General features: G+C 58.0%; 1 protein-coding gene across 2 annotated transcripts; it reads right to left on the bottom strand.

Moving 5' to 3' along the window:
- Positions 1 to 26850, bottom strand: ALDH4A1 (aldehyde dehydrogenase 4 family member A1). Of its 2 annotated transcripts, none has more exons than XM_068162725.1 (15): positions 26758 to 26850; positions 24766 to 24859; positions 23704 to 23796; positions 23544 to 23591; positions 23058 to 23213; positions 20856 to 21005; positions 20678 to 20752; positions 16157 to 16344; positions 12520 to 12593; positions 10128 to 10324; positions 9066 to 9113; positions 8328 to 8480; positions 5471 to 5592; positions 3371 to 3489; positions 1 to 409 (listed from the first exon to the last, which is right to left on the bottom strand). In XM_068162725.1, the coding sequence occupies exons 1-15, from the start codon at positions 26790 to 26792 to the stop codon at positions 297 to 299; spliced, it is 1665 nt and encodes a 554-aa protein (XP_068018826.1). In that variant the 5' UTR covers positions 26793 to 26850; the 3' UTR covers positions 1 to 296. The 2 variants fall into 2 exon arrangements, with proteins under 2 accessions (XP_068018826.1, XP_068018827.1); XM_068162726.1 differs by lacking the exon at positions 26758 to 26850 and adding an exon at positions 25033 to 25149.
- Between the last annotated feature and the right edge of the window lie 550 nt (positions 26851 to 27400).

Genomic DNA, 27400 nt, shown 5'->3' with positions numbered 1-27400 from the left:
TTCTTCTTTTGGAGTTAACAATTTAATACCTGACTCCCACCTTGAGAAACAGCCCCAAAGCCAAGCTGCTCAGGGTGCAGATCAGTAGAGTTAAGTGCTGTGTAAGGCTGTGGCCGGGAAGCCACTCTGTGCGTCGAGGATCAGTAGTAAGCGGCGCTGGGCCTGGAGGGAAGGCAGCAGGGCCTGGAGAAGGTAGCACCAGCAGGAGGAGACAACAGGCAGCAGCAGCAGCCCCAGGAGGAGGCAGCAGCAGCCCCAGGAGGAGACAACAGCAGCAGCCCCAGGAGGAGGCAGCATCACTGCATGTAGGAGTAGCGCCAGTCCTTCAGGGGCACGTGTGTCTCCTTGATGGCCTGGGGGGACGTCCAGCGCAGGATGTAGTGGGGACCCCCAGGCTTGTCGTTGGTGCCTGGGGCAAGAAGGGAAGGCAAGCAGGCACTGGTGAGCAGGAGGTGGAGGATAAGGGACTCACAGACTGGAAAGGACCCCCAAAAGGTCATCTTGGCCACCCTGCAGGCAGCAGGGACACCTCCAACTAGATCAGGATGCCCACGGAGGCTGATCTTGAAGGGATGGAGTCTCAACCACCTCCCTGGGCAACCTGTTTCAATGTCTCCCCACCCTCATGGGGGAAAGAACTTCCTCCTGATGTCCAACCTAATCCTCCCCTGCTCCAGCTTCAAACCATTGTCCCTCATCCTGTCCCCACAGCCCCTTCTGAGCAGTCCCTCCCTGTAGCTCTCCCCCCTTCAGACACTGAAATGCAGCTCTGAGGTCTCCCTGGAGCCTTCTCCTCTCCAGGCTGAACAGCCCCAGCTCTCCCAGCCTGCCCTTGTAGAAGGGGGTGCTCCAGCCCTCTGATCATCTTTGGGGCCTCCTCTGGACCCTCTCCATCATGTGTTGTGGTCCCACAGCTGGACACAGCCCTGCAGGTGAGGCCTCACCAGAGCAGAGGGGCAGGATCCTTTCTCTCCCTCTCTGGCAATGGGCACAGGCAGCCCAGAAGGCCAATGGCAGCCAAGCTGCCATTGGCCTTCTGGGCTGCCAGTGCCCATTGCAGGCTCCTGGGCAGCTTCTCCCCCCACCAGCACCCCCAAAGTCCTTTTCTGCAGGGCTGCTCCCAGTCCATCCCTCAGGCTGGATTGATATGGAGGACTGCCCAGCTTAGGTGCAGGGAGCCAACCTCCCTCAAGTGCAAGGAATTGACCTCACTCCCACCTAGGTGCAGGGAACCAACCTCCCCCCTGGGTGCAAGGAACCAACCTCCCCCATGGGTGCAAGGAACCAACCTCCCCCTGGGTGCAAGGGAACCAACCTCCCCCCTGGGTGCAAGGAACCAACCTCCCCCCTGGGTGCAAGGAACCAACCTCCCCCCTGGCTGAAGGGAACCAACCTCCCCCCTGGGTGCAAGGAACCAACCTCCCCTCTGGGTGCAAGGAACCAACCTCCCCCTGGGTGCAAGGAACCAACCTCCCCCCTGGGTGCAAGGGAACCAACCTCCCCCTGGGTGCAGGGAACCAACCTCCCCTCTGGGTGCAAGGGAACCAACCTCCCCCCTGGGTGCAAGGAACCAACCTCCCCCCTGGCTGAAGGGAACCAACCTCCCCCCTGGGTGCAAGGAACCAACCTCCCCTCTGGGTGCAAGGAACCAACCTCCCCCTGGGTGCAAGGAACCAACCTCCCCCCTGGGTGCAAGGGAACCAACCTCCCCCCTGGGTGCAAGGGAACCAACCTCCCCCTGGGTGCAGGGAACCAACCTCCCCTCTGGGTGCAAGGAACCAACCTCCCCCTGGGTGCAAGGGAACCAACCTCCCCCTGGGTGCAAGGGAACCAACCTCCCCCCTGGGTGCAAGGAACCAACCTCCCCCTGGGTGCAAGGAACCAACCTCCCCTCTGGGTGCAAGGAACCAACCTCCCCCCTGGGTGCAAGGGAACCAACCTCCCCCTGGGTGCAAGGAACCAACCTCCCCTCTGGGTGCAGGGAACCAACCTCCCCCCTGGGTGCAAGGGAACCAACCTCCCCCTGGGTGCAAGGGAACCAACCTCCCCTCTGGGTGCAAGGAACCAACCTCCCCTCTGGGTGCAAGGAACCAACCTCCCCCCTGGGTGCAAGGAACCAACCTCCCCCCTGGGTGCAAGGAACCAACCTCCCCCCTGGGTGCAAGGAACCAACCTCCCCCCTGGGTGCAAGGGAACCAACCTCCCCTCTGGGTGCAGGGAACCAACCTCCCCCCTGGGTGCAAGGAACCAACCTCCCCTCTGGGTGCAAGGAACCAACCTCCCCTCTGGGTGCAAGGAACCAACCTCCCCCCTGGGTGCAAGGAACCAACCTCCCCCCTGGGTGCAAGGAACCAACCTCCCCCATGGGTGCAAGGAACCAACCTCCCCCTGGGTGCAAGGGAACCAACCTCCCCCCTGGGTGCAAGGAACCAACCTCCCCCCTGGGTGCAAGGAACCAACCTCCCCCCTGGCTGAAGGGAACCAACCTCCCCCCTGGGTGCAAGGAACCAACCTCCCCTCTGGGTGCAAGGAACCAACCTCCCCCTGGGTGCAAGGAACCAACCTCCCCCCTGGGTGCAAGGGAACCAACCTCCCCTCTAGGTGCAAGGAACCAACCTCCCCTCTAGGTGCAAGGAACCAACCTCCCCTCTGGGTGCAAGGAACCAACCTCCCCCCTGGGTGCAAGGAACCAACCTCCCCTCTGGGTGCAAGGGAACCAACCTCCCCTCTAGGTGCAAGGAACCAACCTCCCCCAGGTGATGGAACTGACCTCCCCCCTACTCTAGATGGGGGGAACTGACCCCAACCAAGTGCAAGGAATTGACCTCAGTCCCACCTAGGTGCAGGGAACCAACCTCCCCTCTGGGTGCAAGGAACCAACCTCCCCCCTGGGTGCAAAGGAACCAACCTCCCCCTGGGTGCAAGGAACCAACCTCCCCCATGGGTGCAAGGAACCAACCTCCCCCTGGGTGCAAGGGAACCAACCTCCCCTCTGGGTGCAAGGAACCAACCTCCCCCTGGGTGCAGGGAACCAACCTCCCCTCTGGGTGCAAGGAACCAACCTCCCCCCTGGGTGCAAAGGAACCAACCTCCCCCTGGGTGCAGGGAACCAACCTCACCCTGGGTGTGGGGGAACCAACCTCCCCCCTGGGTGCAAGGAACCAACCTCCCCTCTAGGTGCAAGGAACCAACCTCCCCTCTGGGTGCAAGGAACCAACCTCCCCCCTGGGTGCAGGGAACCAACCTCACTCCCCACTGGTTGCAGGGACCCGGCCCCGCTGCAGGAGCTGAGGGCATGCAGCTCCTCCCACAGCCATCCAGCTGGCTGCCAGCCCCAGCCCCAGCCCCAGCCCCAGGCTTTTGGTCTCACCTGAGATTCGGGAGCCCCCGAAGGGCTGCTGAGCCACCACGGCCCCCGTGGACTTGTCGTTGATGTAGAAGTTGCCGGCGGCGTTGCGCAGCAGGCTCCTGGCTTCCTCGATCACCCTCCTGGGGGGTAGGGGGGAAGCAGAGAATGGGCTGTGAGCATGACAAAAACCTCCTGCAGAGGCCTCCACCGCCATGAAAGGGGCACAGAAAAAGCCTCTTTTGTGCTTCTCTGATGGGGATAAGGGCATTGAGTCCATCAGCAGTAGCTCTGCAGGTGACCCCAGGCTGGGGGCAGGAGTTGAGCTGTTAGAGGGTGGAAGGAGAGCTCTGCAGAGGGACCTTGCCAGGCTGGGCAGGTGGGCAGAGGCCAAGGGCAGGAGATTGAACACATCCAAGTGCCAGGTTCTGCATATTGGCCACAACAACCCCAGGCAGTGCTACAGGCTGGGGGCAGAGTGGCTGAGAGCAGCCAGGCAGAAAGGGACCTGGGGGGAGTGGTGGATAGTAGGCTGAACATGAGCCAGCAGTGTGCCCAGGGGGCCAAGAAGGCCAAGGGCATCCTGGCCTGCAGCAGGAAGAGTGTGGCCAGCAGGAGCAGGGAAGTCCTTGTGCCCTGTGCTCAGCACTGCTTAGGCCACACCTGGAGTCCTGTGTCCAGTTCTGGGCTCCTCAGTTTAAGAAGGACATTGAGAGACTTGAAGGTGTCCAGAGAAGGGCAAGAAAGCTGGGGAGGGGTCTGGAGCACAGCCCTGGGAGGAGAGGCTGAGGGAGCTGGGGTTGCTTAGCCTGGAGCAGAGGAGGCTCAGGGGAGACCTTCTTGCTCTCTCCAACTCCCTGCAGGGAGGTTGGAGCCAGGTGGGGGTTGGTCTCTTCTCCCAGGCACCCAGCCCCAGAACAAGAGGACACAGTCTCAAGCTGTGCCAGGGGAAGCTCAGGCTGGAGGTTAGGAAGAAATTCTTCATAGAGAGAGAGATTGGCCATGGGAATGTGCTGCCCAGGGAGGTGGTGGAGTCCCCATCCCTGGAGGTGTTTAGGAAGAGCCTGGATGAGACTCTTGGTGCCATGGTTGAGTTGATCAGATGATGTTGGGTGAGAGGTTGGACTTGCTGATCTCTGAGGTCTCTTCCACCTGGTCTATTCTATTCTATTCTGGAACAGGTTGGGCAGAGGTGGAGCTTCGATTTTGTTTTCTTTCAGTTTGTTTCTCTGAGTTTTCTTGTGAGAAATTGAAGGGGATTCTAACTCCCTCCTGGAGCTCTGCATCCAGTTCTGGAGCCTCTATTACAGGAAGGATTTGGAGGTGCTGGAAGGTGTCCAGAGAAGGGCCACGAGGAGGAGCAGAGGGCTGGAGCTGCTCTGCTATGGAGACAGACTGAGAGAGTTGGGGTTGTGCAGTCTGGAGAGGAGAAGTCTCCCAGAGACCTCATTGTGGCCTTCCAGGATCTGAAGGGAGCCTACAGGAAAGCTGGGGAGGGACTTTTGAGGGTGTCAGGGAGTGATAGGACTGGGGGGGATGGAGCAGAACTAGAAGTGGGGAGATTGAGATTGGCTGTGAGGAAGAAGTTGTTCCCCAGGAGGGTGGTGAGAGCCTGGCACAGGTTGCCCAGGGAGGTGGTGGAAGCCTCCTGCCTGGAGGTGTTTGCAGCCAGGCTGGATGTGGCTGTGAGCAACCTGCTGTGGTGTGAGGTGTCCCTGCCCATGGCAGGGGGGTTGGAGCTGGCTGAGCCTTGAGCTCCCTTCCAACCCTGACTATTCTATGAGCCCTCTTTGAGGTCACGCTGCTCTTAGCCCTCCTGCTGCTTCAGGGGGCTGGGGATGCATCAAGGCTTTGCCCTTTGGGGTAGTTTCACAGCCAAAAACAAACCCCCAAACAAGCCCCAAAAGGCAATTTTGGGCTGCAAAGCCACTTTAGAGGCACCCCCTCCCCATCTCCTCAGGAGGAGCTTGGTGGGAAGAGCTCTCTCCCCTCCTCACCACACAGCACAGGGCACTGGAGGGAGCTGGAAGGTTCACCCCAAGAAAGGGAAGAGCCTCTGCGGTGCTTGGGGATGGATTTGGTGTTGTATTAGGGGGGTTTTGGTGGTTTTGTTGGGACTCTTACGTCTCCTGGGCGAAGAGCGCCCCCGTGAGGCCATAGGGCGTGGTGGTGTCGATCAGCTCCAGCACCTCCTTGTACTTCTTCTCGGGGTACACGTACACGGTCAGGATAGGGCCAAAAATCTCCTGGGCAGCCAAAGAAAAGAAGAATTCCATGAGGACAGCCTCCAAAAGGGAGGCTTGGGTGCTGCAGCACCCAGACAGCTAAGAGAGAGAGGGCTGGAGAGGCACTTTTGTCACCATGGGCCAAGCGGTAATGGCTTAAAGTGGATTTAGAGGAGAAGCAAGGAGGAAATTCTTCTCCATGGCAGAGGGGAGACACTGGAATGGGTTGCCCAGGGAGGTTGTGGATGCTCCCTCTCAGGAGCTGTTCAAGGCCAGGTTGAATAGGGCCTTGAAGCAACTTGGTCTAGTGGAAGATGCCCCTGCCCATGGCAGGGGGTTGGAACTGGATGACCTTTAAGGTCCTTCCCAACCCAAACCATTCTGTGATTCTATACCATGATGAGCAGAACATCCCTGCTCTGGTCAAGTCAGGAGGCACTTAGGGCCATGGTTTAGGTGCAGGGTGATAGGTTGGACTTAATGATCTCAAAGGTCTTTTCCAACCTGGTTAATTCTATTCTATTCCATCCCATTCCATTCCATTCCATCCTCTCCTATTCCATTCCATCCTCTCCTATCCTATTCCATCCTCTCCTCTCCTATCCTATTCCATCCTCTCCTCTCCTGTTCCATTCCATTCCATCCTCTCCTCTCCTCTCCTATTCCAGTCCATTCCATTCCATCCTCTCCTATCCTATTCCATTCCATCCTCTCCTATCCTATTCCATTCCATCCTCTCCTATTCCATTCCATCCTCTCCTCTCCTACTCCATTCCATCCTCTCCTCTCCTGTTCCATTCCATTCCATCCTCTCCTCTCCTATCCTATTCCATTCCATCCTCTCCTATTCCATTCCATCCTCTCCTATTCCATTCCATCCTCTCCTATCCTATTCCATTCCATCCTCTCCTATTCCATTCCATCCTCTCCTCTCCTACTCCATTCCATCCTCTCCTCTCCTGTTCCATTCCATTCCATCCTCTCCTCTCCTATCCTATTCCATTCCATCCTCTCCTATTCCATTCCATCCTCTCCTATTCCATTCCATCCTCTCCTATCCTATTCCATTCCATCCTCTCCTATTCCATTCCATCCTCTCCTCTCCTACTCCATTCCATCCTCTCCTCTCCTGTTCCATTCCATTCCATCCTCTCCTCTCCTATCCTATTCCATTCCATCCTCTCCTATTCCATTCCATCCTCTCCTATTCCATTCCATCCTCTCCTCTCCTATTCCATTCCATTCCATCCTCTCCTATTCCATTCCATTCCATCCTCTCCTATCCTATTCCATTCCATCCTCTCCTATTCCATTCCATCCTCTCCTCTCCTATTCCATTCCATCCTCTCCTCTCCTGTTCCATTCCATTCCATCCTCTCCTCTCCTATCCTATTCCATTCCATCCTCTCCTATTCCATTCCATCCTCTCCTATTCCATTCCATCCTCTCCTCTCCTATTCCATTCCATTCCATCCTCTCCTATTCTATTCCATTCCATCCTCTCCTCTCCTATCCTATTCCAGTCCATTCCATTCCATCCTCTCCTCTATCCTATTCCATTCCATCCTCTCCTCTCCTGTTCCATTCCATTCCATCCTCTCCTCTCCTATTCCAGTCCATTCCATTCCATCCTCTCCTATCCTATTCCATTCCATCCTCTCCTCTATCCTATTCCATTCCATCCTCTCCTCTCCTGTTCCATTCCATTCCATCCTCTCCTATTCTATTCCATTCCATCCTCTCCTCTCCTGTTCCATTCCATTCCATCCTCTCCTATTCTATTCCATTCCATCCTCTCCTATTCTATTCCATTCCATCCTCTCCTATTCCATTCCATCCTCTCCTCTCCTATTCCATTCCATCCTCTCCTCTCCTATTCCATTCCATCCTCTCCTCTCCTATTCCATTCCATCCTCTCCTCTCCTATTCCATTCCATCCTCTCCTCTCCTATTCCAGTCCATCCTCTCCTCTCCTATTCCAGTCCATTCCATTCCATCCTCTCCTATCCTATTCCATTCCATCCTCTCCTCTATCCTATTCCATTCCATCCTCTCCTCTATCCTATTCCATTCCATTCCATCCTCTCCTCTCCTGTTCCATTCCATCCTCTCCTCTCCTATCCTATTCCATTCCATCCTCTCCTCTCCTATCCTATTCCATTCCATTCCATCCTCTCCTCTCCTATTCCATTCCATTCCATCCTCTCCTATTCCATTCCATTCCATCCTCTCCTCTCCTATCCTATTCCATTCCATCCCATCCTCTCCTATCCTATTCCATTCCATTCCATCCTCTCCTCTCCTATTCCATTCCATTCCATCCTCTCCTATTCCATTCCATTCCATCCTCTCCTCTCCTATCCTATTCCATTCCATCCCATCCTCTCCTATCCTATTCTATTCCATCCTCTCCTATCCTGTTCCATTCCATTCCATCCTCTCCTATCCTATCCTACCCCATCCCATTCCATCCCATCCTATCCCATCCTATCCCATCCCATCTCCACACCCCCAATGGACACCTCAGGATGAGGACCTACAGCCTCCTTAGTTCCTTTTCCTGCTACCTCAGATTGGTTTGGATTGGAAGGGACCTTCGAGATCCTCCATTTCCAACCCCTTGCCATGGGCAGGGACACCTCCCACCAGCCCAGGCTGCTCAAGGCCTCATCCAGCCTGGCCTTGAACACCTCCAGGTCCAGTGTGTCCCCCCCCACCCCCTTACTGTAAAGAACCTCCCCAGAAGCTGCCCTCACCTCTTTCATGATGGGGTCCTGGGGGTCTTTGCTCTCCACGATGCAGGGCTCAACGAAGTACCCCACACTGTCATCACAGCCCCCTCCTGCCAGGATGGTGAGGTTGGGGGAACTCCTGGCATGCTCCAGCCATTTCTTTATCCGGGCAAAAGACTGGCAAAAGGAAATATTTAACCATGAGGGTGGGTTTAGGCAGGTTTGGACAACCCTTCTCAGGGCTAGACTGCTCTTAGTGCTCTTCCAGCTCAAAAGAAGGGCTAGGAGCTGGAAAAAAACACAGCCCTGGGCACTCTAAGGATTACATTTGTGCCAGGGGAGGTTAAGGTTGGACATGAGGAACAATTTCTTTGCTGCAAGAGTGGTCAGGCTCTGGCACAGGCTGCCCAGGGAGGTGGTGGAGTCCCCAGGCCTGGAGGTGTTCAGGAAATGTGTGGCCATGGTGCTTTGGGACATGGTTTAGTGGCCATGGTGGTGTTGGTTGATGGTTGGACTCCAGGATCTTGGAGGTCTTTTCCAACTCAAGCAATTCTCTGCTTCTATCTCAGCTCTTTTCTCAGCAAAATAAACCCCTTTTGAAGAGGGGCAATGACTAAGCCATCAAATCCTCCAAGGAAGGAGCCAAAGAAGGCTGAAAAATCAGCCTCTGACTGCTGTAAGCAACCCAACCCACTTAACCCAAGCCTGGTGGTCTTTCCCCTTCTCTCACCAGCAGAACCAGGAGGGGGGGGCTGAGCTCACCTTGTCATCAATGACTGCAGAGAAGAAGGTCCCAAAGTCCTGGGTGGGCTGTGGGGGAGGCAGAAAGGAGGCAAAAGTGAGGATGCAGCCAGCCACAAAAAAAAAACAACCCCCCAAAAAAACCCCAACAACTCTAAGTGTGAGTTAGGAGGAGCTGAAAGCCCTCACATTCCACCCTACCCAACTCCTCCTCCCCAGCACACCTCTTTGGAACTCCCTTTTCCATCAGCCTGCAGCGCTCAGCACCTCCTTCCTGCAGGCTCTGGCTACAGTTTCTAATCACTCTCCAAAGGGGGAAAAAAAAAAAGCCCCAAATTAAACATAAGGGAGATGAAGAGGTATCATAGAATCAGTCAGGGTTGGAAGGGACCACAAGGATCAGCCAGTTCCAACCCCCTTGCCATGGGCAGGGACACCCCACACTAGATCAGCCTGGCCAGAGCCTCATCCAGCCTGGCCTTAAAACACCCCCAGGGATGGGGCCTCAACCACCTCCCTGCACAACCCAGTCCAGGGCTTCACCACTCTCATGGGGAAGAACTTCCTCCTCCCCCTTCAGCCTGAATCTCCCCACCTCCAGCTTCATTCCATTCCCCCTAGTCCTATCACTCCCTGAGATCCTGAGCAGTCCCTCCCCAGCCTTCCTGTAGCCCCCTTCAGATCCTGGAAGGCCACAATGAGGTCACCTCGGAGCCTTCTCTTCTGCAGACTGAACAGCCCCAACTCCTTCAGTCTGTCCTCACAGCAGAGCAGCTCCAGCCCTCTGCTCCTCCTCCTGGCCCTGCTCTGGACACCTCCCAGCACCTCCACATCCCTCTTGCCATAGAGGCTCCAGACCTGGACGCAGTACTCCAGGTGGAGGAAGGTGGGAGGGGGAAGCCCAGAGAAAGTCCGTGGTGGTGCAGGGTGGGGGGGGGGAGAAGCCACGGATGAGGAAAAAAAACAACCCACCGGAGAGAGCTGGGTTCAATAGGAATTAGTAGCCAGTTCCCGCAGCCTCTAATCCCATCAACCACCCGCTGAGCCGCAAAGCCCTTCCAGCAGCCCGGCAGCTCCGCTCACGTCTCCCACTTTGATCTTCCCGTGCTCCTCCAGCAGCTTCGCTTTGATCTGGGGCCACAGCGAGTCCGGGGCGTAGAGGCGGGAGCAGGCGGAGCACTTCTGGCCGCCGTACTCGAAGGCGGAGCGCAGGGTCCCGTTGACGGCGCTGCCCACGTCGGCCGAGCGGTGCACCAGGTGGAAGTTCTTCCCCCCGCACTCTGCGGCGGCGGCCCAGGGAGTTGGGAGCAGGGGGGAAAGCTGTCAGGCGTGGATCACCCTCCAAAAGGACTAAGCCTGCTTCCCCCAGAGGCTTTTAAGCCCCGGCTGGATGTGGGTGTGGGAGGCTAAGGATGGGGTTGGGGTGGAAGGGGGCTTGAAGGTCAAGCCGGTTCCAAGCACCTGGGCATGGGGTAGGGTCACCTCTCACCAGCCCAGGTTGCTCAAGGATGAATCCAAGCTGGCTTTGAATACCTCCAGGGAGCCACAGGCTCCCTGGGCAGCCTGTTCCTGTGTCTCATCACCCTCCCTGTAAAAAATGTCTTCCTAATCTCCAATCTGATTAATCCAAGATGGTTTTCAACACCTCCAGGGAGGGGCCAGCCACAGCCTCCCTCAGCAACCTGTTCCTGTGTCTCATCACCCCCCCTGTAAAAAATGTCTTCCTAATCTCCAATCTGATTAATCCAAACTGGTTTTGAACACCTCCAGGGAGCCACAGCCTCCCTGGGCAGCCTGTTCCTGTGTCTCACCACCCTCCCTGTAAAAAATATCTTCCTAATCTCCAATCTGATTAATCCAAGATGGTTTTCAACACCTCCAGGGAGGGGCCAGCCACAGCCTCCCTCAGCAACCTGTCCCTGTGTCTCACCACCCTCCCTGTAAAAAATGTCTTCTTAATCTCCAATCTGAATCTGATTAATCCAAGCTGGTTTTGAACACCTCCAGAGAGCCACAGCCTCCCTGGGCAGCCTGTTCCTGTGTCTCACCACCCTCCCTGTAAAAAATGTCTTCTTAATCTCCAATCTGATTAATCCAAGCTGGTTTTGAACACCTCCAGGGAGCCACAGCCTCCCTGGGCAGCCTGTTCCTGTGTCTCACCACCCTCCTTCTAAACAATTTCTTCCTAATCTCCAATCTGATTAATCCAAGCTGGCTTTCAACATCTCCAGTGAGGGGCCAGGCACAGCCTCCCTCAGCAACCTGTCCCCTGTGTCTCACCACTCTCCCTGTAAAACATGTCTTCTTAATCTCCAATCTCCAATCTGATTAATCCAAGCTGGTTTTGAACACCTCCAGGGAGCCACAGCCTCCCTGGGCAGCCTGTTCCTGTGTCTCACCACCCTCCTTCTAAACAATTTTTTCCTCATCTCCAATCTGATTAATCCAAGCTGGCTTTCAACATCTCCAGTGAGGGTCCAGCCACAGCCTCCCTGAGCAACCTGTTCCTGTGTCTCATCACTCTCCCTGTAAAAAATGTCTTCTTGATCTCCAATCCCCAATCTGATTAATCCAAGATGGTTTTGAACACCTCCAGAGAGCCACAGCCTCCCTGGGCAGCCTGTTCCTGTGTCTCACCACCCTCCCTGTAAAAAATGTCTTCTTAATCTCCAATCTGATTAATCCAAGCTGGTTTTGAACACCTCCAGGGAGCCACAGCCTCCCTGGGCAGCCTGTTCCTGTGTCTCATCACCCTCCTTCTAAACAATTTCTTCCTCATCTCCAGTCTGAATCTGCCCTCCTCAAGCTTCACTCCATTCCTTCTTCACCCTGCCACCCCAAGCCCTTGTTAGAAGTCCCTTCCTGGCTTTGGTGTGGAGTTATCATGGAATTGTTTGGCTTGGAAAAGACCTCTAAGATCAAGTCCCACCAGCAACCCAACCCCACCATGGCCATCAAGCCATGTCCCAAAGTGCCATGGCCACACATTTCTTGAACACCTCCAGGGATGGGGACTCCACCACCTCCCTGGGCAGCCTCTTCCAGTCTCTCACCACCCTCATGGGGAAGAATTTCTTCCTCATCTCCAGTTTCTTCCTAGTCTCCTGGGGCTAAACCATGGCCCTCAGCACCAGAACCCTGTCTCTTTTAAACACTTCCAGGCATGGGAATTCAACCACCTCCCTGGGCAGCTTAGGGCAGTCTTTGAGAACTCTTTGCCTGAAGGATTTTCTTCTCATCTCCAACCTAAACCTCTCCTGGTGCAACCTGAGGCCGTTTCCTGCTATCCTATCACTTGTTCCCTGGGATAGGAGATCACAGAACCCCCATCTGACTCCAGCCTCCTTTCAGGGAGTTGTAAAGAGCCAGCAGGTCTCCCCTCAACCTCCTCTCCTTTAGCTTCTCCCCAGGCAGGGGAGGAACTGTGCCCCCACCAGTGCATGGCACAGAGAAAGGCAGCAGCAGAGGCAGTTACCTCCAGCCAGGCGTGGGAAATTGCGGTAGCGATCCAGGTTTTCAGACACCTGCTTCCAGAGCCTCTTGAAGGTCCTGGAAGAGAAAGGAGGAGCTGCTTAGTGTGCTCTGGCCTTAGCAGAGAGGGGAAGAAAAAGGGGCAGGAGTGGGAGATGTGTTCTGCTGAAGGGGACCTCAGCAAACCCCCCCCCCCAAAAGAAGGGCCAGCTCCAAGCAGCTGGCTGGGAATGAGACCTGGAAGCCACGGTCACCATCACAGAATCACTGAAACAGTCAGGTTGGAGAAGAGCCTCAGGGTCACCAAGTCCAACCCAGAACCCTGCTCTGCAAGGCTCACCCCTAAAGCATAGCCTCCCCCAAGCACCACATCCAAACCACCCTGAAACACAGCCAGGCCTGGGGACTCCACCACCTCCCTGGGCAGCACATCCCAGTCCCTGACCACTCTTTTTCCTACTGCCCAGTCTGAACCTACCCAGTGGCAGCCTGAGGCCATTCCCTCTTCTTCTGTCACTAATCACCTGCTGTAATGACAGCAGCAACCTCTCTACAATGTCCTTTTCAGGTAGATGTAGACAGCAATGAGGTCTCCCCTCAGCCTCCTCTTTTCCAAACTAGAACTCCAGATGGTACAGAAGTTTATGGGGGAGCTGGAATCTGACCATCCCAAAGCCAAGGTCACTGCCCTGGTTCCTAACAGCCCTGGAAGAAGTCAAAGGGGAACTTCAAACCATCAGTGCTCCCTGGGCAGCACTTTCCAATACTCTGCAAGGGTCACCCCTCAAGCACAGCCCCAAGCACCACATCCAAACCACCTTGAAACACATCGAGGCTTGGGGACTCCACCACCTCCCTGGGCAGCACATCCCAGTCCCTGACCACTCTTTTGCCTACTGTCCAGTCTAAACCTACCCAGTGGCAGCCTGAGGCCATTCCCTCTTCTTCTAGCACTAATTACCTGTGAGAAGAGACTAGCACCAACCTCTCCCCAACCTCCTTTCAGGTAGATGTAGACAGCAATGAGGTCTCCCTCAGCCTCCTCTTTTCCAAGCTAACCATCCCCAGCTCCTTCAGTCTCTCCTCATCAGATTCATTCTCCAGGCCCTTCACAGCTTCCTTGCCCTCCTCTGCCCTGGCTCCAGCACCTCCACATCTCTCTTGGATGGAGGTGCCCAAAACTGGACACAGCCCTCCAGGTGTGGCCTCCCCAGAGCTGAGTCCCAGGGGTCAGTCCCCTCCCTGCTCCTGCTGCACACAGCATTGCTGACCCCAGCCAGGAGGCCTTTGGCTTTCTTGGGCCCCCTGGGCACACTGCTGGCTCCTCTTCAGCTGCTTGTTGAGCAGATCTTCCTCCTGATGTCCAACCTAAATCACCTCCCTGCTCCTGCTGGGACCCTCCCTGGTTTTAGAGATGAGGAAACTGCTGCAGTGGCACAGGGCACAGAGCAGAGGAGCAAGCACCCAGCAGAAGTTTCTGGCCTCCTTTCCCCCCACCTCCTCTCCTTTCAATCCCTTACTGTGACAAACCTCTGGCTGCAAAAAGACAATAAAAATGCTAATGAGCTCCCCCCAGGAGGCACAGCCACTAACACTAATTTATGAGCTTCCCACCTCCACAGCTTGGTGCTCAGCAGACCATGTCCCTCCCCAGTGGAGCGAGGTGCCCAGCTGGAACAGCTCGTTACGGGCTGCCAGGGCCCTCAGCATCACCAGGACCCCACCTCCCCTCCCCCCCCCCCACACACACACGATGTGTGGGCACAGCACAGCTCTGCCAACCTGCCTGGAGCTGCTCTCACTGTGCCAGGGCAGGGCAGCAGGTCACAGCACCCCTGGGAGACAGGGCAGGGGCACACGCAGGTCTGTGTGTGCCTTGGATCAGAGAATTGGGTTGGAAAAGCTCTGTGAGCTCATCCAGGCCAACCCCTCTCTGACTCTGTCAAGGCTGGGGCTAAAGCATGGCCCCCAGCACCACAGCTCTGAAGCTCTGGAACCCTTCCAGGGATGGGGATTCCACCACTATGGGAGAGGGAGGGAGAGGAGGGAGAGAGAGAGGAGGGAGAGGAGGGAGGGAGAGAGGAGGGAGGGAGGGAGAGAGGAGGGAGGGAGAGAGAGAGAGGAGGGAGGGAGAGAGAGAGAGGAGGGAGGGAGGGAGAGAGAGGAGGGAGGGAGGGAGAGAGAGGAGGGAGGGAGGGAGAGAGAGGAGGGAGGGAGGGAGAGAGAGGAGGGGGGGAGGGAGAGAGAGGAGGGAGGGAGGGAGAGAGAGGAGGGAGGGAGGGAGAGAGAGGAGGGAGGGAGAGAGAGGAGGGAGGGAGGGAGAGAGAGGAGGGAGGGAGGGAGAGAGAGGAGGGAGGGAGGGAGAGAGAGGAGGGAGGGAGGGAGAGAGAGGAGGGAGAGAGAGAGGAGGGAGAGAGAGAGGAGGGAGAGAGAGAGGAGGGAGGGAGAGAGAGAGGAGGGAGGGAGAGAGAGAGGAGGGAGGGAGAGAGAGAGGAGGGAGGGAGAGAGAGAGGAGGGAGGGAGAGAGAGAGGAGGGAGGGAGAGAGAGAGGAGGGAGGGAGAGAGAGAGGAGGGAGGGAGAGAGAGAGGAGGGAGGGAGAGAGAGAGGAGGGAGGGAGAGAGAGAGGAGGGAGGGAGAGAGAGAGGAGGGAGGGAGAGAGAGAGGAGGGAGGGAGAGAGAGAGGAGGGAGGGAGAGAGAGAGGAGGGAGGGAGAGAGAGAGGAGGGAGGGAGAGAGAGAGGAGGGAGGGAGAGAGAGAGGAGGGAGGGAGAGAGAGAGGAGGGAGGGAGAGAGAGAGGAGGGAGGGAGAGAGAGAGGAGGGAGGGAGAGAGAGAGGAGGGAGGGAGGGAGGGAGAGAGGGAGGAGGGAGGGAGGGAGGGAGAGAGGAGGGAGTCAATAACGTTGGCAAAGACCTCAGAGATCACCAAGTCCAACCTGTCACCCCCCAGCTCCTGACTCACTGACCCACGGCTCCAAGCGCCGCGGCTAGGTGAGGCTGGGCAGGGCTCTGGGCAGCCCTGCTCTGGTGAGGCTGGGCAGGGCTCTGGGCAGCCTGTTCTGGTGAGGCTGGGCAGGGCTCTGGGCAGCCTGCTCTGGTGAGGCTGGGCAGGGCTCTGGGCAGCTCTGCTCTGGTGAGGCTGGGCAGGGCTCTGGGCAGCCCTGCTCTGGTGAGGCTGGGCAGGGCTCTGGGCAGCCCTGCTCTGGTGAGGCTGGGCAGGGCTCTGGGCAGCCTGTTCTGGTGAGGCTGGGCAGGGCTCTGGGCAGCCTGCTCTGGTGAGGCTGGGCAGGGCTCTGGGCAGCTCTGCTCTGGTGAGGCTGGGCAGGGCTCTGGGCAGCCCTGCTCTGGTGAGGCTGGGCAGGGCTCTGGGCAGCCCTGCTCTAGCTGCGGAGGCTCCTGCCGGCTGCAGGGGGGGTGGGGGTTGGACTGGGTGAGCTTTGGAGGCCCCTCCCAAGCCAAAGCGTTCCGTGCTCGGCTGCCCTGAGGCAGGGGCCGCTGGCTGCTCGCGGCCGCTGGCTGCTTACGGCCGCTGGCTGCTTACGGCCGCTGGCTGCTTACGGCCGCTGGCTGCTTACGGCCGCTGGCTGCTTACGGCCGCTGGCTGCTTACGGCCGCTGGCTGCTTACGGCCGCTGGCTGCTTACGGCACGCTGCCGGTGAAGTTGAGGCCGCAGAGGTGCGGGGAGCTGGTGACGGCGTCGCCGAACTCCGGCCCGTCCGCAGGCACGAACTGCACCACGCCGGGAGGCAGCCCAGCCTCCAGCAGCACCTGGTAGACGGCGTAGCTGGAGAGCAGGGCAGTGTCACTGGGCTTCCACAGCACCACGTTGCCCTGAGGGGGAGAGAAAAAACAACCCAGAGGAAAAAGTCAGCCCCCGAGGCAAAGGCTCCAACGTGGGCAGGACGCCACGGGATGGCTTGGGGTGGAAGGGATCCTCACGGTCAGCTAGGTCCAACCCCCCCCTGCCATGGGCAGGGACACCGCCCACCAGCCCTGGTTGCTCAAGGACTCATCCAGCCTGGCCTTGAGCACCTCCAGGGAGAAAGCAGCCACAGCCTCCCTGGGCAGCCTGTGCCAGAGTCTCCCCACCCTCACTCTAAAGCATTTCTTCCTCATCTCCAGTCTCAATTTGATTAATCCAAGCTGGCCTTGAACACCTCCAGGGAGAAAGCAGCCACAGCCTCCCTGGGCAGTCTGTTCCTCTGTCTCCCCACCCTCCCTCTAAAGAATTTCTTCCTCATCTCCAGTCTGAATTTGATTAATCCAAGCTGGCTTTCAACACCTCCAGGGAGGGGGCAGCCGCAGCCTCCCTGGGCAACCTGTGCCTGTGTCTCCCCACCCTCACTCTAAAGCATTTCTTCCTCCTCTCCAGTCTCAATCTCCCCTCTTCCAGCCACTGTCCCTCATCCTGTCACCACAAACCCTCGTCAAAAGTCCCTCCCCAGCTCTCCTGTAGCCCCCTTCAGGTACTGGAAGGCTGCTCTAAGGTCCCCCTGGAGCCTTCTCTTCTCCAGGCTGAACAGCCCTGGATGTTTAAGTGCTCTGGTCAAAGCCTTCCCTGCAGCCTGCAGCGGATGGGGACAGAGCAGTGGCACTCTGGGGGGATCCCCACCTCCCTTTCACCCCAAGCACTGGGATCATAAAGGGCTGTGACTGCCCTGCTCAGCTCAAGGCACAAAAATCCTCCCTTGTCACACCCTCCCTTGCCAGGGACATGGAGTTCTGCCTTCCCCAAGAGGAGCCACGAAGCATGGAGCTGTTTGATGCCTCAGGAAATGGGCTGGCAGTGCCAAGCAATGTGCCAACCCCAGCAGGAGCACTGCCCCTCGCTGCCCCCCCCCAGCAGCTGGCTGTGCCAGCCCAGGCAGTGGCACAAAACCCTGCACCCACCTTACTGGTGGTGCACAAGCAAACAAGTGCCTGGGTGCCAGCAGGCTGCCAGGGGCACCCCACCCCTTTGGCTGGCTGCCACCATCCTCCCCTTGGCTCTGTGACCTGCCCTGCGTCACTGCCACCCTGCCTGGGCCCCCACCACACGTGACTGTGCCACAGGCTCACAGCCCCAGGGGAGCAGGAAAGGGACTCTCAGGCTCTGTCCCAACCAGGCACCTGCTTTCCAAGGAGCTGAGGGGCAGGCAAAGCTCCCTCTGGGCTCTCCCCCCCACCAAATCCTCCCACTCCCAGTGGTGAGAAAACCAAACCAGGCTCTGCAAAAGCTCTCCAGGAGCTGGGACACCTAAGTGGGACCGCTGCAGACAGGCTGCCTGGCACCAGTGGGGGCAACTGCTCCATTCCCAAGGCAATCCCACCCCCCCTGACCCTGCAGTGGCATTAACCACCCTGATCCCTCCAGCTATGCAGGCAAGAGGAATGTTTAATCCCCTGGGAATTTACTGCAGGGACTAAACACTGGGGAGCTAATTAATACCCCCTCATTAAGGCACCATTTGGGCCTAAACTTCATTGCAGGTACCACCTGCTGCTGCTGCTGAGTTTTTCAAGTCACCAGCTAATGCCTGGCTCCCATTTTGTTTTGCCCCAGGTCCAGATCCAGGGGGATTGCATTGTGCTGCTGCTCCAGCCCAGCAGGAATGTCAAGGAGGAAGAGGTGGATGCACTTCAGGATGCCCAACACAGTTCACCCCACAGCCACCAGCACAGGCTCACCCCATCCCAGTTGAGGTTCATCCCCTCTGAGGTGAATTCATCACCAAATGCCCCCAAACCAAGGACTTTCTTCAAGTCCTGGGGTGGGAGGATCACATCTCCCTCCCCCCAAAAGCTTCCCAGCTCCACATCAGCTTCACTCTTTCCCTTGCTTCTCCTCACTCCTCCCTGGAACACATCCAGGCATCCCAGGAGGTGACCTCTTTCCTCTTTAACATCTTCACTGATGATCTGGACAAGGGGATTGAGTCAGTCATAAGCAAGTTTGCAGCTGACACCAAGTTAGGAGCAGATGTTGGTCACTTAGAGGGCAGGAGGGCTCTGCAGAGGGATCTTGCCAGGCTGGACAGATGGGCAGAGGCCAACAGGATGGCATTGAACAAGTCCAAGTGCCAGGGGCTGCACTTTGGCCACAACAACCCCAGGCAGTGCTACAGGCTGGGGGCAGAGTGGCTGAGAGCAGCCAGGCAGAAAGGGACCTGGGGGTAGTGGGTGACAGCAGCTGAACAGGAGCCAGCAGTGTGCCCAGGGGGCCAAGAAGGCCAAGGGTATCCTGGCCTGCAGCAGGAAGAGTGTGGCCAGCAGGAGCAGGGAAGTCCTTGTGCCCTGTGCTCAGCACTGCTTAGGCCACACCTGGAGTCCTGTGTCCAGCTCTGGGCTCCTCAGGTTAGGAAAGAGGTTGAGCTGCTGGAAGGTGTCCAGAGAAGGGCAAGAAAGCTGGGGAGGGGTCTGGAGCACAGCCCTGGGAGGAGAGGCTGAGGGAGCTGGGGTTGCTTAGCCTGGAGAAGAGGAGGCTCAGGGGAGACCTTCTTGCTCTCTCCAACTCCCTGCAGGGAGGTTGGAGCCAGGTGGGGGTTGGTCTCTTCTCCCAAGCAGGCACCCAGCAGCAGAACAAGAGGACACAGTCTCAAGCTGTGCCAGGGGAAGTTTAGGCTGGAGGTGAGGAGAAAGTTCTTCATACAGAGAGGAATTGGCCATGGGAATGTGCTGCCCAGGGAGGTGGTGGAGTCCCCATCCCTGGAGGTGTTCCAGAGGGGATTGGATGTGGCACTTGGTGCCATGGTCTGGTCATGAGGTCTGTGGTGACAGCTTGGACTGGATGATCCTCGAGGTCTCTTCCAACCTTGGTGAGACTGTGACCTTACTCATTGTCTTGGCCTCACAGGACTCCGTGAGGGCAACAAAACTGCTGAGGGCTTTGGAGAGCAGATCTTAGGGAGAGAGGCTGAGGGGGCTGGGGTTGTTCAGCCTGAAGAAGAGGAGGCTGAGAGGAGACCTCATTGCTCTCTACAGCTACCTGAAAGGAGGTTGGAGTGAAGTTGGAACTGGCTTCTTCTCCCAGGTAACTAAAGAGAGGATGAGAGGAAACAGCCTTGTGGTGCACCAGGGGAGGGTTAGGTTGGAGATTAGGAGGGGTCAGGGATTGGAACAGGCTGCCCAGGGAGGAGGGGGAGCTACCAAGAAATGTGTGTGTGGCCCTGGCACTCTGGGAGATGGTTTGATGGCCATGGTGGTGTTGGGAGGAAGGTTGGACTTGAAGATCTTAGAGGTCTTTTCAAACCTTAATGATTCTGTGACTGCTGTGGCCTCCCTGGGCAGCCTCTTCCAATGCTGACCACTCTCTCAGGAAAGAAATTGTTGCTCATGTCCAACCTAAACCTCCCCTGGCACAATTTCAGGCCATAGGTGTGGCCCTATTGAACCCAGGTCCTATGCAGTCCAAGTCTGTCCTGCTCAATGGCACCAGAGACCCAGAGAGGCCAAATTCCCACCTTGTGGATCCCAGCCCAGGGAGGTGACTGAATCCCCATGCCTGGAGATGTTTCAAAGGCACACAGATGAGGTGCTGAGGGCCATGGTTGAGCCCCAGCCTTGGCAGAGACAGAGAGCAGTTGAGCTGGATGACCTTAAAGGTCTTTTCCAACACAAAGAGCCCCAGGAAGCATCTGGAGGTGCTGGAAGGTGTCCAGAGAAGGGCCACGAGGAGGAGCAGAGGGCTGGAGCTGCTCTGCTGTGAGGACAGACTGAGGGAGTTGGGGTTGTGCAGGCTGGAGAGAAGGCTCCCAGGTGACCTCATTGTGGCCTTGAGGGTCTGCAGGGGGCTCCAAGAAAGCTGGGGAGGGACTTTTGAGGGTGTCAGGGAGGGATAGGACTGGGGGGGATGGAGCAAAACTAGAAGTGGGGAGATTGAGACTGGATGTTAGGAAGAAGTTGTTCCCCAGGAGGGTGGTGAGAGCCTGGCACAGGTTGCCCAGGGAGGTGGTGGAAGCCTCCTGCCTGGAGGTGTTTGCAGCCAGGCTGGATGTGGCTGTGAGCAACCTGCTGCAGTGTGAGGTGTCCCTGCCCATGGCAGGGGGTTGGAGCTGGCTGAGCCTTGAGCTCCCTTCCAGCCCTGACCATTCTGTGCTTCTATAAACCATGGCCTTGGAGAGGGTGGGTGCCCCTCCTGGGTGGGTGCCCCTCCCAGCCTTCCCCTGAGGCCCAGCACAACACTCACCATCAGTGCTGGAGCCCCTGCCAGGTTGCCGCCGATGGCAGTGAAGTTGAAGGGCGAGACGGCCGCCACGAACCCCTGCAGTGGGAGAGGAGAGGAGGGAAGAGGGGCTGGTGGGGGCACAGGGCCTCTTGCCAACAGCTCAGGATGACAGTAAGGGAGCCCCCACCCTTCTCCTCACCTCCAGCCCCCTGTAGACCATGCTGTTGGTGCTGATGTCCACGCTGATGGGCTGGCTGTCCTCCAGCTCCAGGGCGTACTTGGCGTTGAAGCGGAAGAAGTCGATGAGCTCGGCCGCGGCGTCGATCTCTGCCTGGATCACAGTTTTGCCCTGCCAGGGGAGCCCATGGCACACAATCACAGAATCAACCAGGCTGGGAAAGACCTCAGAGATCAGCAAGTCCAACCTATGACCTGATACCTAACACCTCCTGACAGCTAAACCATGGCTCCAAGTGCCACATCCAAGCCCCTCTGGAACACCTCCAGGGATGGGGACTCCACCACCTCCCTGGGCAGCACATCCCAATGGCCAACAACTCTCTCTGGGACGAACTTTCTCCTCACCTCCAGCCTAAACCTCCCCTGGCACAGCTTGAGACTGTGTCCTCTTGTTCTGGGGCTGGGTGCCTGCCTGGCAGAAGAGACCAACCCCCAGCTGGCTCCAACCTCCCTGCAGGGAGTTGGAGAGAGCAAGAAGGTCTCCCCTGAGCCTCCTCTTCTCCAGGCTAAGCAACCCCAGCTCCCTCAGCCTCTCCTCCCAGGGCTGTGCCCCAGACCCCTCCCCAGCTTTCTTGCCCTTCTCTGGACACCTTCCAGCAGCTCAACCTCTTTCCTAACCTGAGGAGCCCAGAACTGGACACAGGACTCCAGGTGTAGCCTAAGCAGTGCTGAGCACAGGGCACAAGGACTTCCCTGCTCCTGCTGGCCACACTCTTCCTGCTGCAGGCCAGGATGCCCTTGGCCTTCTTGGCCACCTGGGCACACTGGTGGCTCGTGTTCAGTTCATAATCACTGAGCACTGAGTGAGGGAGAGCCTGGAGAAGGTCAATGCAGCAGCCCTGAGCTGCAGCAGTGCAGCACAGAGCACTTGGATGTGGTTTGTGGGCTGCCTCTCTCCCAGTGGAATGGTAGGGGTTGGACAGGACCTCTGGAGAGCATCCAGTCCAACCCCCCTGCCAAGGCAGGGTCACCTACAGCAGGTTACACAGGAACATGCCCAGCTGGGTTTGGAATGTCTCCAGAGGTGGAGACTCCACCACCTCTCTGGGCAGCCTGCTCCAGGGCTCCAGCACCCTTAGAAAAACCTCCTCCTCATGTTTGGATGAAACTTCCTGTGTTCAATGTTGTGCCTGCTGTCCCTTGTCCTGTCCCTGGGCACCACTGACAAAAGCTTGGTCCCATCCTCCTGCCACCCACCCTTGAACTACTGATGAGGTCCCCCTTCAGTCTTCTCTTTTCCAGACTAAATAGCCCCAACTCTCTCAGCCTTTCCTCATCCCAGAGGATAGGATAGGATAGGATAGGATAGGATAGGATAGGATAGGATAGGATAGGATAGGATAGGATAGGATAGGATAGGATAGGATAGGATAGGATAGGATAGGATAGGATAAACCAGGTTGGAAGAGACCTTGGAGATCCTCAAGTCCAACCCATCACCCAGCACCATCTGATCAACTAAACCATGGCACCAAGCACCCCATCCAGGCTCTTCCTAAACACCTCCAGGGATGGGGACTCCACCACCTCCCTGGGCAGCACATTCCCATGGCCAATCTCTCTTTCTATGCAGAACTTCTTCCTAACATCCAGCCTGAACCTCCCCTGGCACAGCTTGAGACTGTGTCCTCTTGTTCTGCTGCTGGTTGCCTGGAACAAGATGCCCCAGCCCCCTCAGCATCTTTGTAGCCCTTTGCTGTACCCTCTCCAGCAAGCCCCTGTCCTCCTCAAACTGGGGAGCCCAGAAGTGGACACAGGACCCCATGCTGCCTCCCAGAGGCTGTGGCCTCCTGCAAGCCCCCATCCCACCCCATCTCCCTTGCACCCTAGTCCGTGCTGGTGCAAGGGGACATCACTTCCACTCCTGCTCCCCCACCACTCCTCAGTGCCTCTGAGTGAAAGCCAGGGCTGCTGAGGCATTTGGCAAGGGTGAAGGCTGACAATCACAGCCCACCACATCAACTCAGCTTCCCATGACACTTCACCTCTCCTCCTTCCCAGTGCAGAAGCGAGATCAGTTTGGAACCCCCCTACCTATAGGCAATTCAACCATTACAGCCATTCCCACTGCCACAGAAATGACCTTGGCAGCTCCCCCTGCCTCCCAGCTCCTCCAGTTCCCTCCCAGCTCCCTGCTGGGTCAGTCCCACAGCCCCATTACCTGCCCAATCATGGTTTTGGCCAGCACTTCTGCTCTCCTGGGGCCACTCAGCATGTCAGCTGCCTTCAGGAAGATCTGGGCTCGGTCCTGGACAGGTTTCAGGTCCCATTCCTTCCTTGCTGCCAAGGCAGCGTTAATGGCTTTGTTGATGAGCTCCTGCAGAAGGGGAGAAGGGGAAAGGCAGCACAGAAGAACCACCACCACAAACCCTCACCAAGGCACCACCCCCAGCAGCCACCTCCCCAGATCTGCAGCTCCTGGAAGCAATTGGTTCCGGGATCCCTGGGACCGATTGGTTCCAGGATCCCTGGGACTTGGGAAGCCAACAGCCAGCCCTGCAGCTGCCCTGCTGACAACCTGAGCAGGGACTTGCAGCTCCTCAGCAGCAAGCTCCCAGCAATCTCTTGCCAGGAGATAAGGCTAAACCCAGGTGAAACCTTCCAGGCAAAGTGAAAGGAAGAGGGAGGGCAGCGAGGTGCGACTCACCTTGTCAGCATAGCAGTACTTGGCCACCTTGTGTGCATGATTGAAGGGCTGGAAAGAGAAGAAAACCTTCCAGAGTTACCAGCCCAACAGAGCCCTCTCCTGCCACATGCATCCTCCTGCCCCCTTCCTCAGCTCCTAAGGAAGCTCTCCCCCAACTCACCGACAGCTGGTACCGCACTGCGGACGTCCACACCTCCTCTCCCCCAACCACGCAGGGGATGGCTTCTGTCTTGCCCTTCAGGTCAGCAAGAGCCTAAGCAAGGGGAGGAGGAGAGCAGGGTGGTGGGAGCTGCGCACACAGAGCTCCACCAGCTTCCCCCCCACTCCCTCCATCCTCCCCACCAGCCCCAGGAGCGAAGGGAAACCCAGCAACCAGCACTGGCTATGGGCTGCCTGCAGGCTGGAGGGACAGGAGCTACAACTGCAGCTGTCCCCAAAGGGAAAGAGCAGGTACTGGGCAGGGTGAGGTTTCCCCCACCCCAGGGAAGAGCCTGAAGCACAGCCAGGGCTTCAGAGACCCCCACAAAGGAGCAGGTACTGGGCAGGGTGAGGTTTCCCCTACCCCAGGGAAGAGCCTGAAGCACAGCCAGGCCTTCAAAGACCCCCACAAAGGAACAGGTACTGGGCAGGGTGAGGTTTCCCCCACCCCAGGGAAGAGCCTGAAGCACAGCCAGGGCTTCAAAGACCCCCACAAAGGAGCAGGTACTGGGCAGGGTAAGGTTTCCCCCACCCCAGGGAAGAGCCTGAAGCACAGCCAGGGCTTCAGAGACCCCCACAAAGGAACAGGTACTGGGCAGGGTGAGGTTTCCCCCACCCCAGGGAAGAGCCTGAAGCACAGCCAGGGCTTCAGAGACCCCCACAAAGGAGCAGGTACTGGGCAGGATGGGGTTTCCCCCACCCCAGGGAAAAGCCTGAAGCACAGCCAGGGCTTCAAAGACCCCCACAAAGGAGCAGGTACTGGGCAGGGTGAGGTTTCCCCCACCCCAGGGAAGAGCCTGAAGCACAGCCAGGACTTCAAAGACCCCCACAAAGGAGCAGGTACTGGGCAGGATGAGGTTTCCCCCACCCCAGGGAAAAGCCTGAAGTACAGCCAGGACTTCAAAGACCCCCACAAAGGAGCAGGTACTGGGCAGGGTGAGGTTTCCCCTACCCCAGGGAAAAGCCTGAAGCACAGCCAGGCCTTCAAAGCCCCCCACCAAAGCCCAGTCCCCCCTGGAGGTACCTTCTGCAGCGCTGCCCTCTCGGGGCTGCCCGGTTTGAACTCCAGGATGGGCTCATTGGTCACCTCGAGGGCCGAGCGGTGCTGCCACCTCCGCCTAGGAGAGCAGCAAGACAGATGCTGAATCCCTTCCCCCCACACCTCCAAGCTTCTTCCTTCCCTCCACACCCCAGCCTGCCAGTAACACGTGTGTCTCTCCAGCAGCACGTGTGCCACCCCTCGCTGCCGTGCCCCCTGGCCAAACCAGCTCCACACGCCCGGGCACAGCACCTCGTCACCAGCCCCGGGCTCCATCCTGCCAGCTGATGACGCCAGAGCCGGAAACTCAGCCTGGACATATCCCCTGCCCCGCGGCCAGCTACCCCTTCTCCTTGCTAGGAAAAAGGTGCCTGGAAAGGATGAGAGGCAGAGCAAGCTCCAAATGGATTTGCTTCACTCCAGCACCCTGGCAAAGTCCAGGGCATGGGGGCAAAAGCCAGGCTCTGCCCGCTCCGGGGAGCAGTTGGACCTTGGCAGCCTCGGGCTGCACATTTCCCAACCCTCCCTGAGCATTAAATTGCTCAGCTCAGCAAAAAAAAAGAGGGGGGAAAAAAGAAGGGGAAGAAGCACCTGCATGCAGCTGGCAGCAGGGAAAGCGGCCAGGAAGAGGTGAGGAGTCAGCAAAAGGAAATGAAGAGCATTAGAGAAGGGACCCTCAAGCCAAGGGGACCTACAGCCCATAGCAAAGGGACTCTCAAGCCAAGGGGACATTCAGCCCATAGCAAAGGGACCCTGAGCCACAGTGACTTTCAGCTTATAACAGAGGGACGTTCAAGCCCCTACAGGAGGGGGCTGGACCTTCAGCCTGTAGCCGCCACCCTCAGCCAAGGGGACCCTCAAGCCAAAAGGGACCCTCAGCCTGCAGCAAAGGGACCCTCAGCCTGTAGCAAAGGGACTCTCTAGCAAGGGAACCCTCAGCCAAGGGGATGCTCAGCTTGCAGCAAAGAGACTCTCTAGCAGGGGGACTCTCAGGCAAGGGGACACTCAGCCTGTAGCAGAGGGACTCTCTAGCAAGGGGACCCTCAGCCAAGGGGATGCTCAGCTTGCAGCAAAGAGACTCTCTAGCAAGGGGACACTCAGCCTGCAGCAGAGGGACCCTCTAGCAGGGGGACCCCCAGCCTGCAGCAGAGACTCTCTAGCAGGGGGACCCCCAGCCTGCAGCAGAGACTCTCTAGCAAGGGGACCCCCAGCCTGCAGCAGAGACTCTCTAGCAGGGGGACCCCCAGCCTGCAGCAGAGACTCTCTAGCAGGGGGACCCCCAGCCTGCAGCAGAGACTCTCTAGCAGGGGGACCCCCAGCCTGCAGCAGAGACTCTCTAGCAGGGGGACCCCCAGCCTGCAGCAAAGAGACTCTCTAGCAGGGGGACCCCCAGCCTGCAGCGGAGACTCTCTAGCAAGGGGACCCCCAGCCTGCAGCAAAGAGACTCTCTAGCAGGGGGACCCCCAGCCTGCAGCGGAGACTCTCTAGCAAGGGGACCCCCAGCCTGCAGCAGGGACTCTCTAGCAAGGGGACCCCCAGCCTGCAGCAGAGACTCTCTAGCAAGGGGACCCCCAGCCTGCAGCAAAGAGACTCTCTAGCAGGGGGACCCCCAGCCTGCAGCGGAGACTCTCTAGCAAGGGGACCCCCAGCCTGCAGCAGGGACTCTCTAGCAAGGGGACCCCCAGCCTGCAGCAAAGAGACTCTCTAGCAGGGGGACCCCCAGCCTGCAGCGGAGACTCTCTAGCAAGGGGACCCCCAGCCTGCAGCGGAGACTCTCTAGCAGGGGGACCCCCAGCCTGCAGCAGAGACTCTCTAGCAAGGGGACCGCGCCCCGCTGCTCTTCCCGCCGCCACGCGTGGAAATGCTGCGAGAAGCGGGAGTTGGGGTGGGGTTTGGGGGACGGAGCTGGGAAGGGGGAGCCGAGGGGAGCCGAAGGGGCAGGGGAAGGGGTGAGGAAGGTCCCCCCCGGGCACTCACCCGCTGCCCCGCAGCACCCTCAGCGCCCGCCACATCCCGGCCCCGCCGCGCTCCCCGGCCGCAGCCGCGCCCAAGCCACCACAGCCCGGGGGGGGTGGTGGTAAAGGAGTTAAGCCATAAACCATTAAACACATTATAATCAAAATTAAACGAGAGGGATGCAGGCAGCTCCCCTCGCAACCGCATAACCCGAGGCTGTGGGGGTTTCTCACAGACAAAGGGCCGGGACAAGGGGCTCCTTGTCAGTCCCAACCCCCCCCCCCCCCCGGCGCGGAGATGGTCGCGCCCGGCCGAAGGGGTGGCCGCGGAGCACGTGGGTAGGAGGCGGGGCTCTAAAGCGGCTAAAAATAATTAACATCATTAACACCACAACAAATTAAGTCCCTCAAACCACCCCGGGGTCGTGAGCTGGGAAGGGACTGGCGGCGGGACCCGGCCTGGGCAGGTGCTGCGGCACCGGCCCTGCAGGGAGAGAGAGAGAAGCGAAGTGAGGTTGTGGCTCCCCCTCCCCTGTAGAAATTAACCATCCACTTAAAAAGAGGTATTTTTGACCCGAAACTGGGCTTGACCTGAAGCGGTTTTCTTTCTGGTGAGGAGAAGAGGGGCTGCTGAAAGGTGCTGATATTTTTAGGGAGCTTGGAGG

Source organism: Melanerpes formicivorus, unplaced genomic scaffold, assembly GCF_026170545.1.
Source record: "Melanerpes formicivorus ecotype bairdi unplaced genomic scaffold, bMelFor1.0.p_v2 SCAF_67, whole genome shotgun sequence".
Lineage (NCBI taxonomy): Eukaryota > Metazoa > Chordata > Aves > Piciformes > Picidae > Melanerpes > Melanerpes formicivorus.
This window is presented reverse-complemented; position numbering and strand designations above follow the sequence as displayed.

Coding starts and splice junctions, on each gene's coding strand:
- ALDH4A1 (XM_068162726.1), bottom strand. CDS start 25,100: ATGTCCAGGCTGAGTTTCCGGCTCTGGCGTCATCAGCTGGCAGGATGG. Junction 21,006..23,057: donor CCAAAACCATGATTGGGCAG/GTAATGGGGCTG, acceptor CTCCCCTGGCAG/GGCAAAACTGTGATCCAGGC. Junction 3,490..5,470: donor GCGCTCTTCGCCCAGGAGAC/GTAAGAGTCCCA, acceptor CCTACCCCCCAG/GAGGGTGATCGAGGAAGCCA.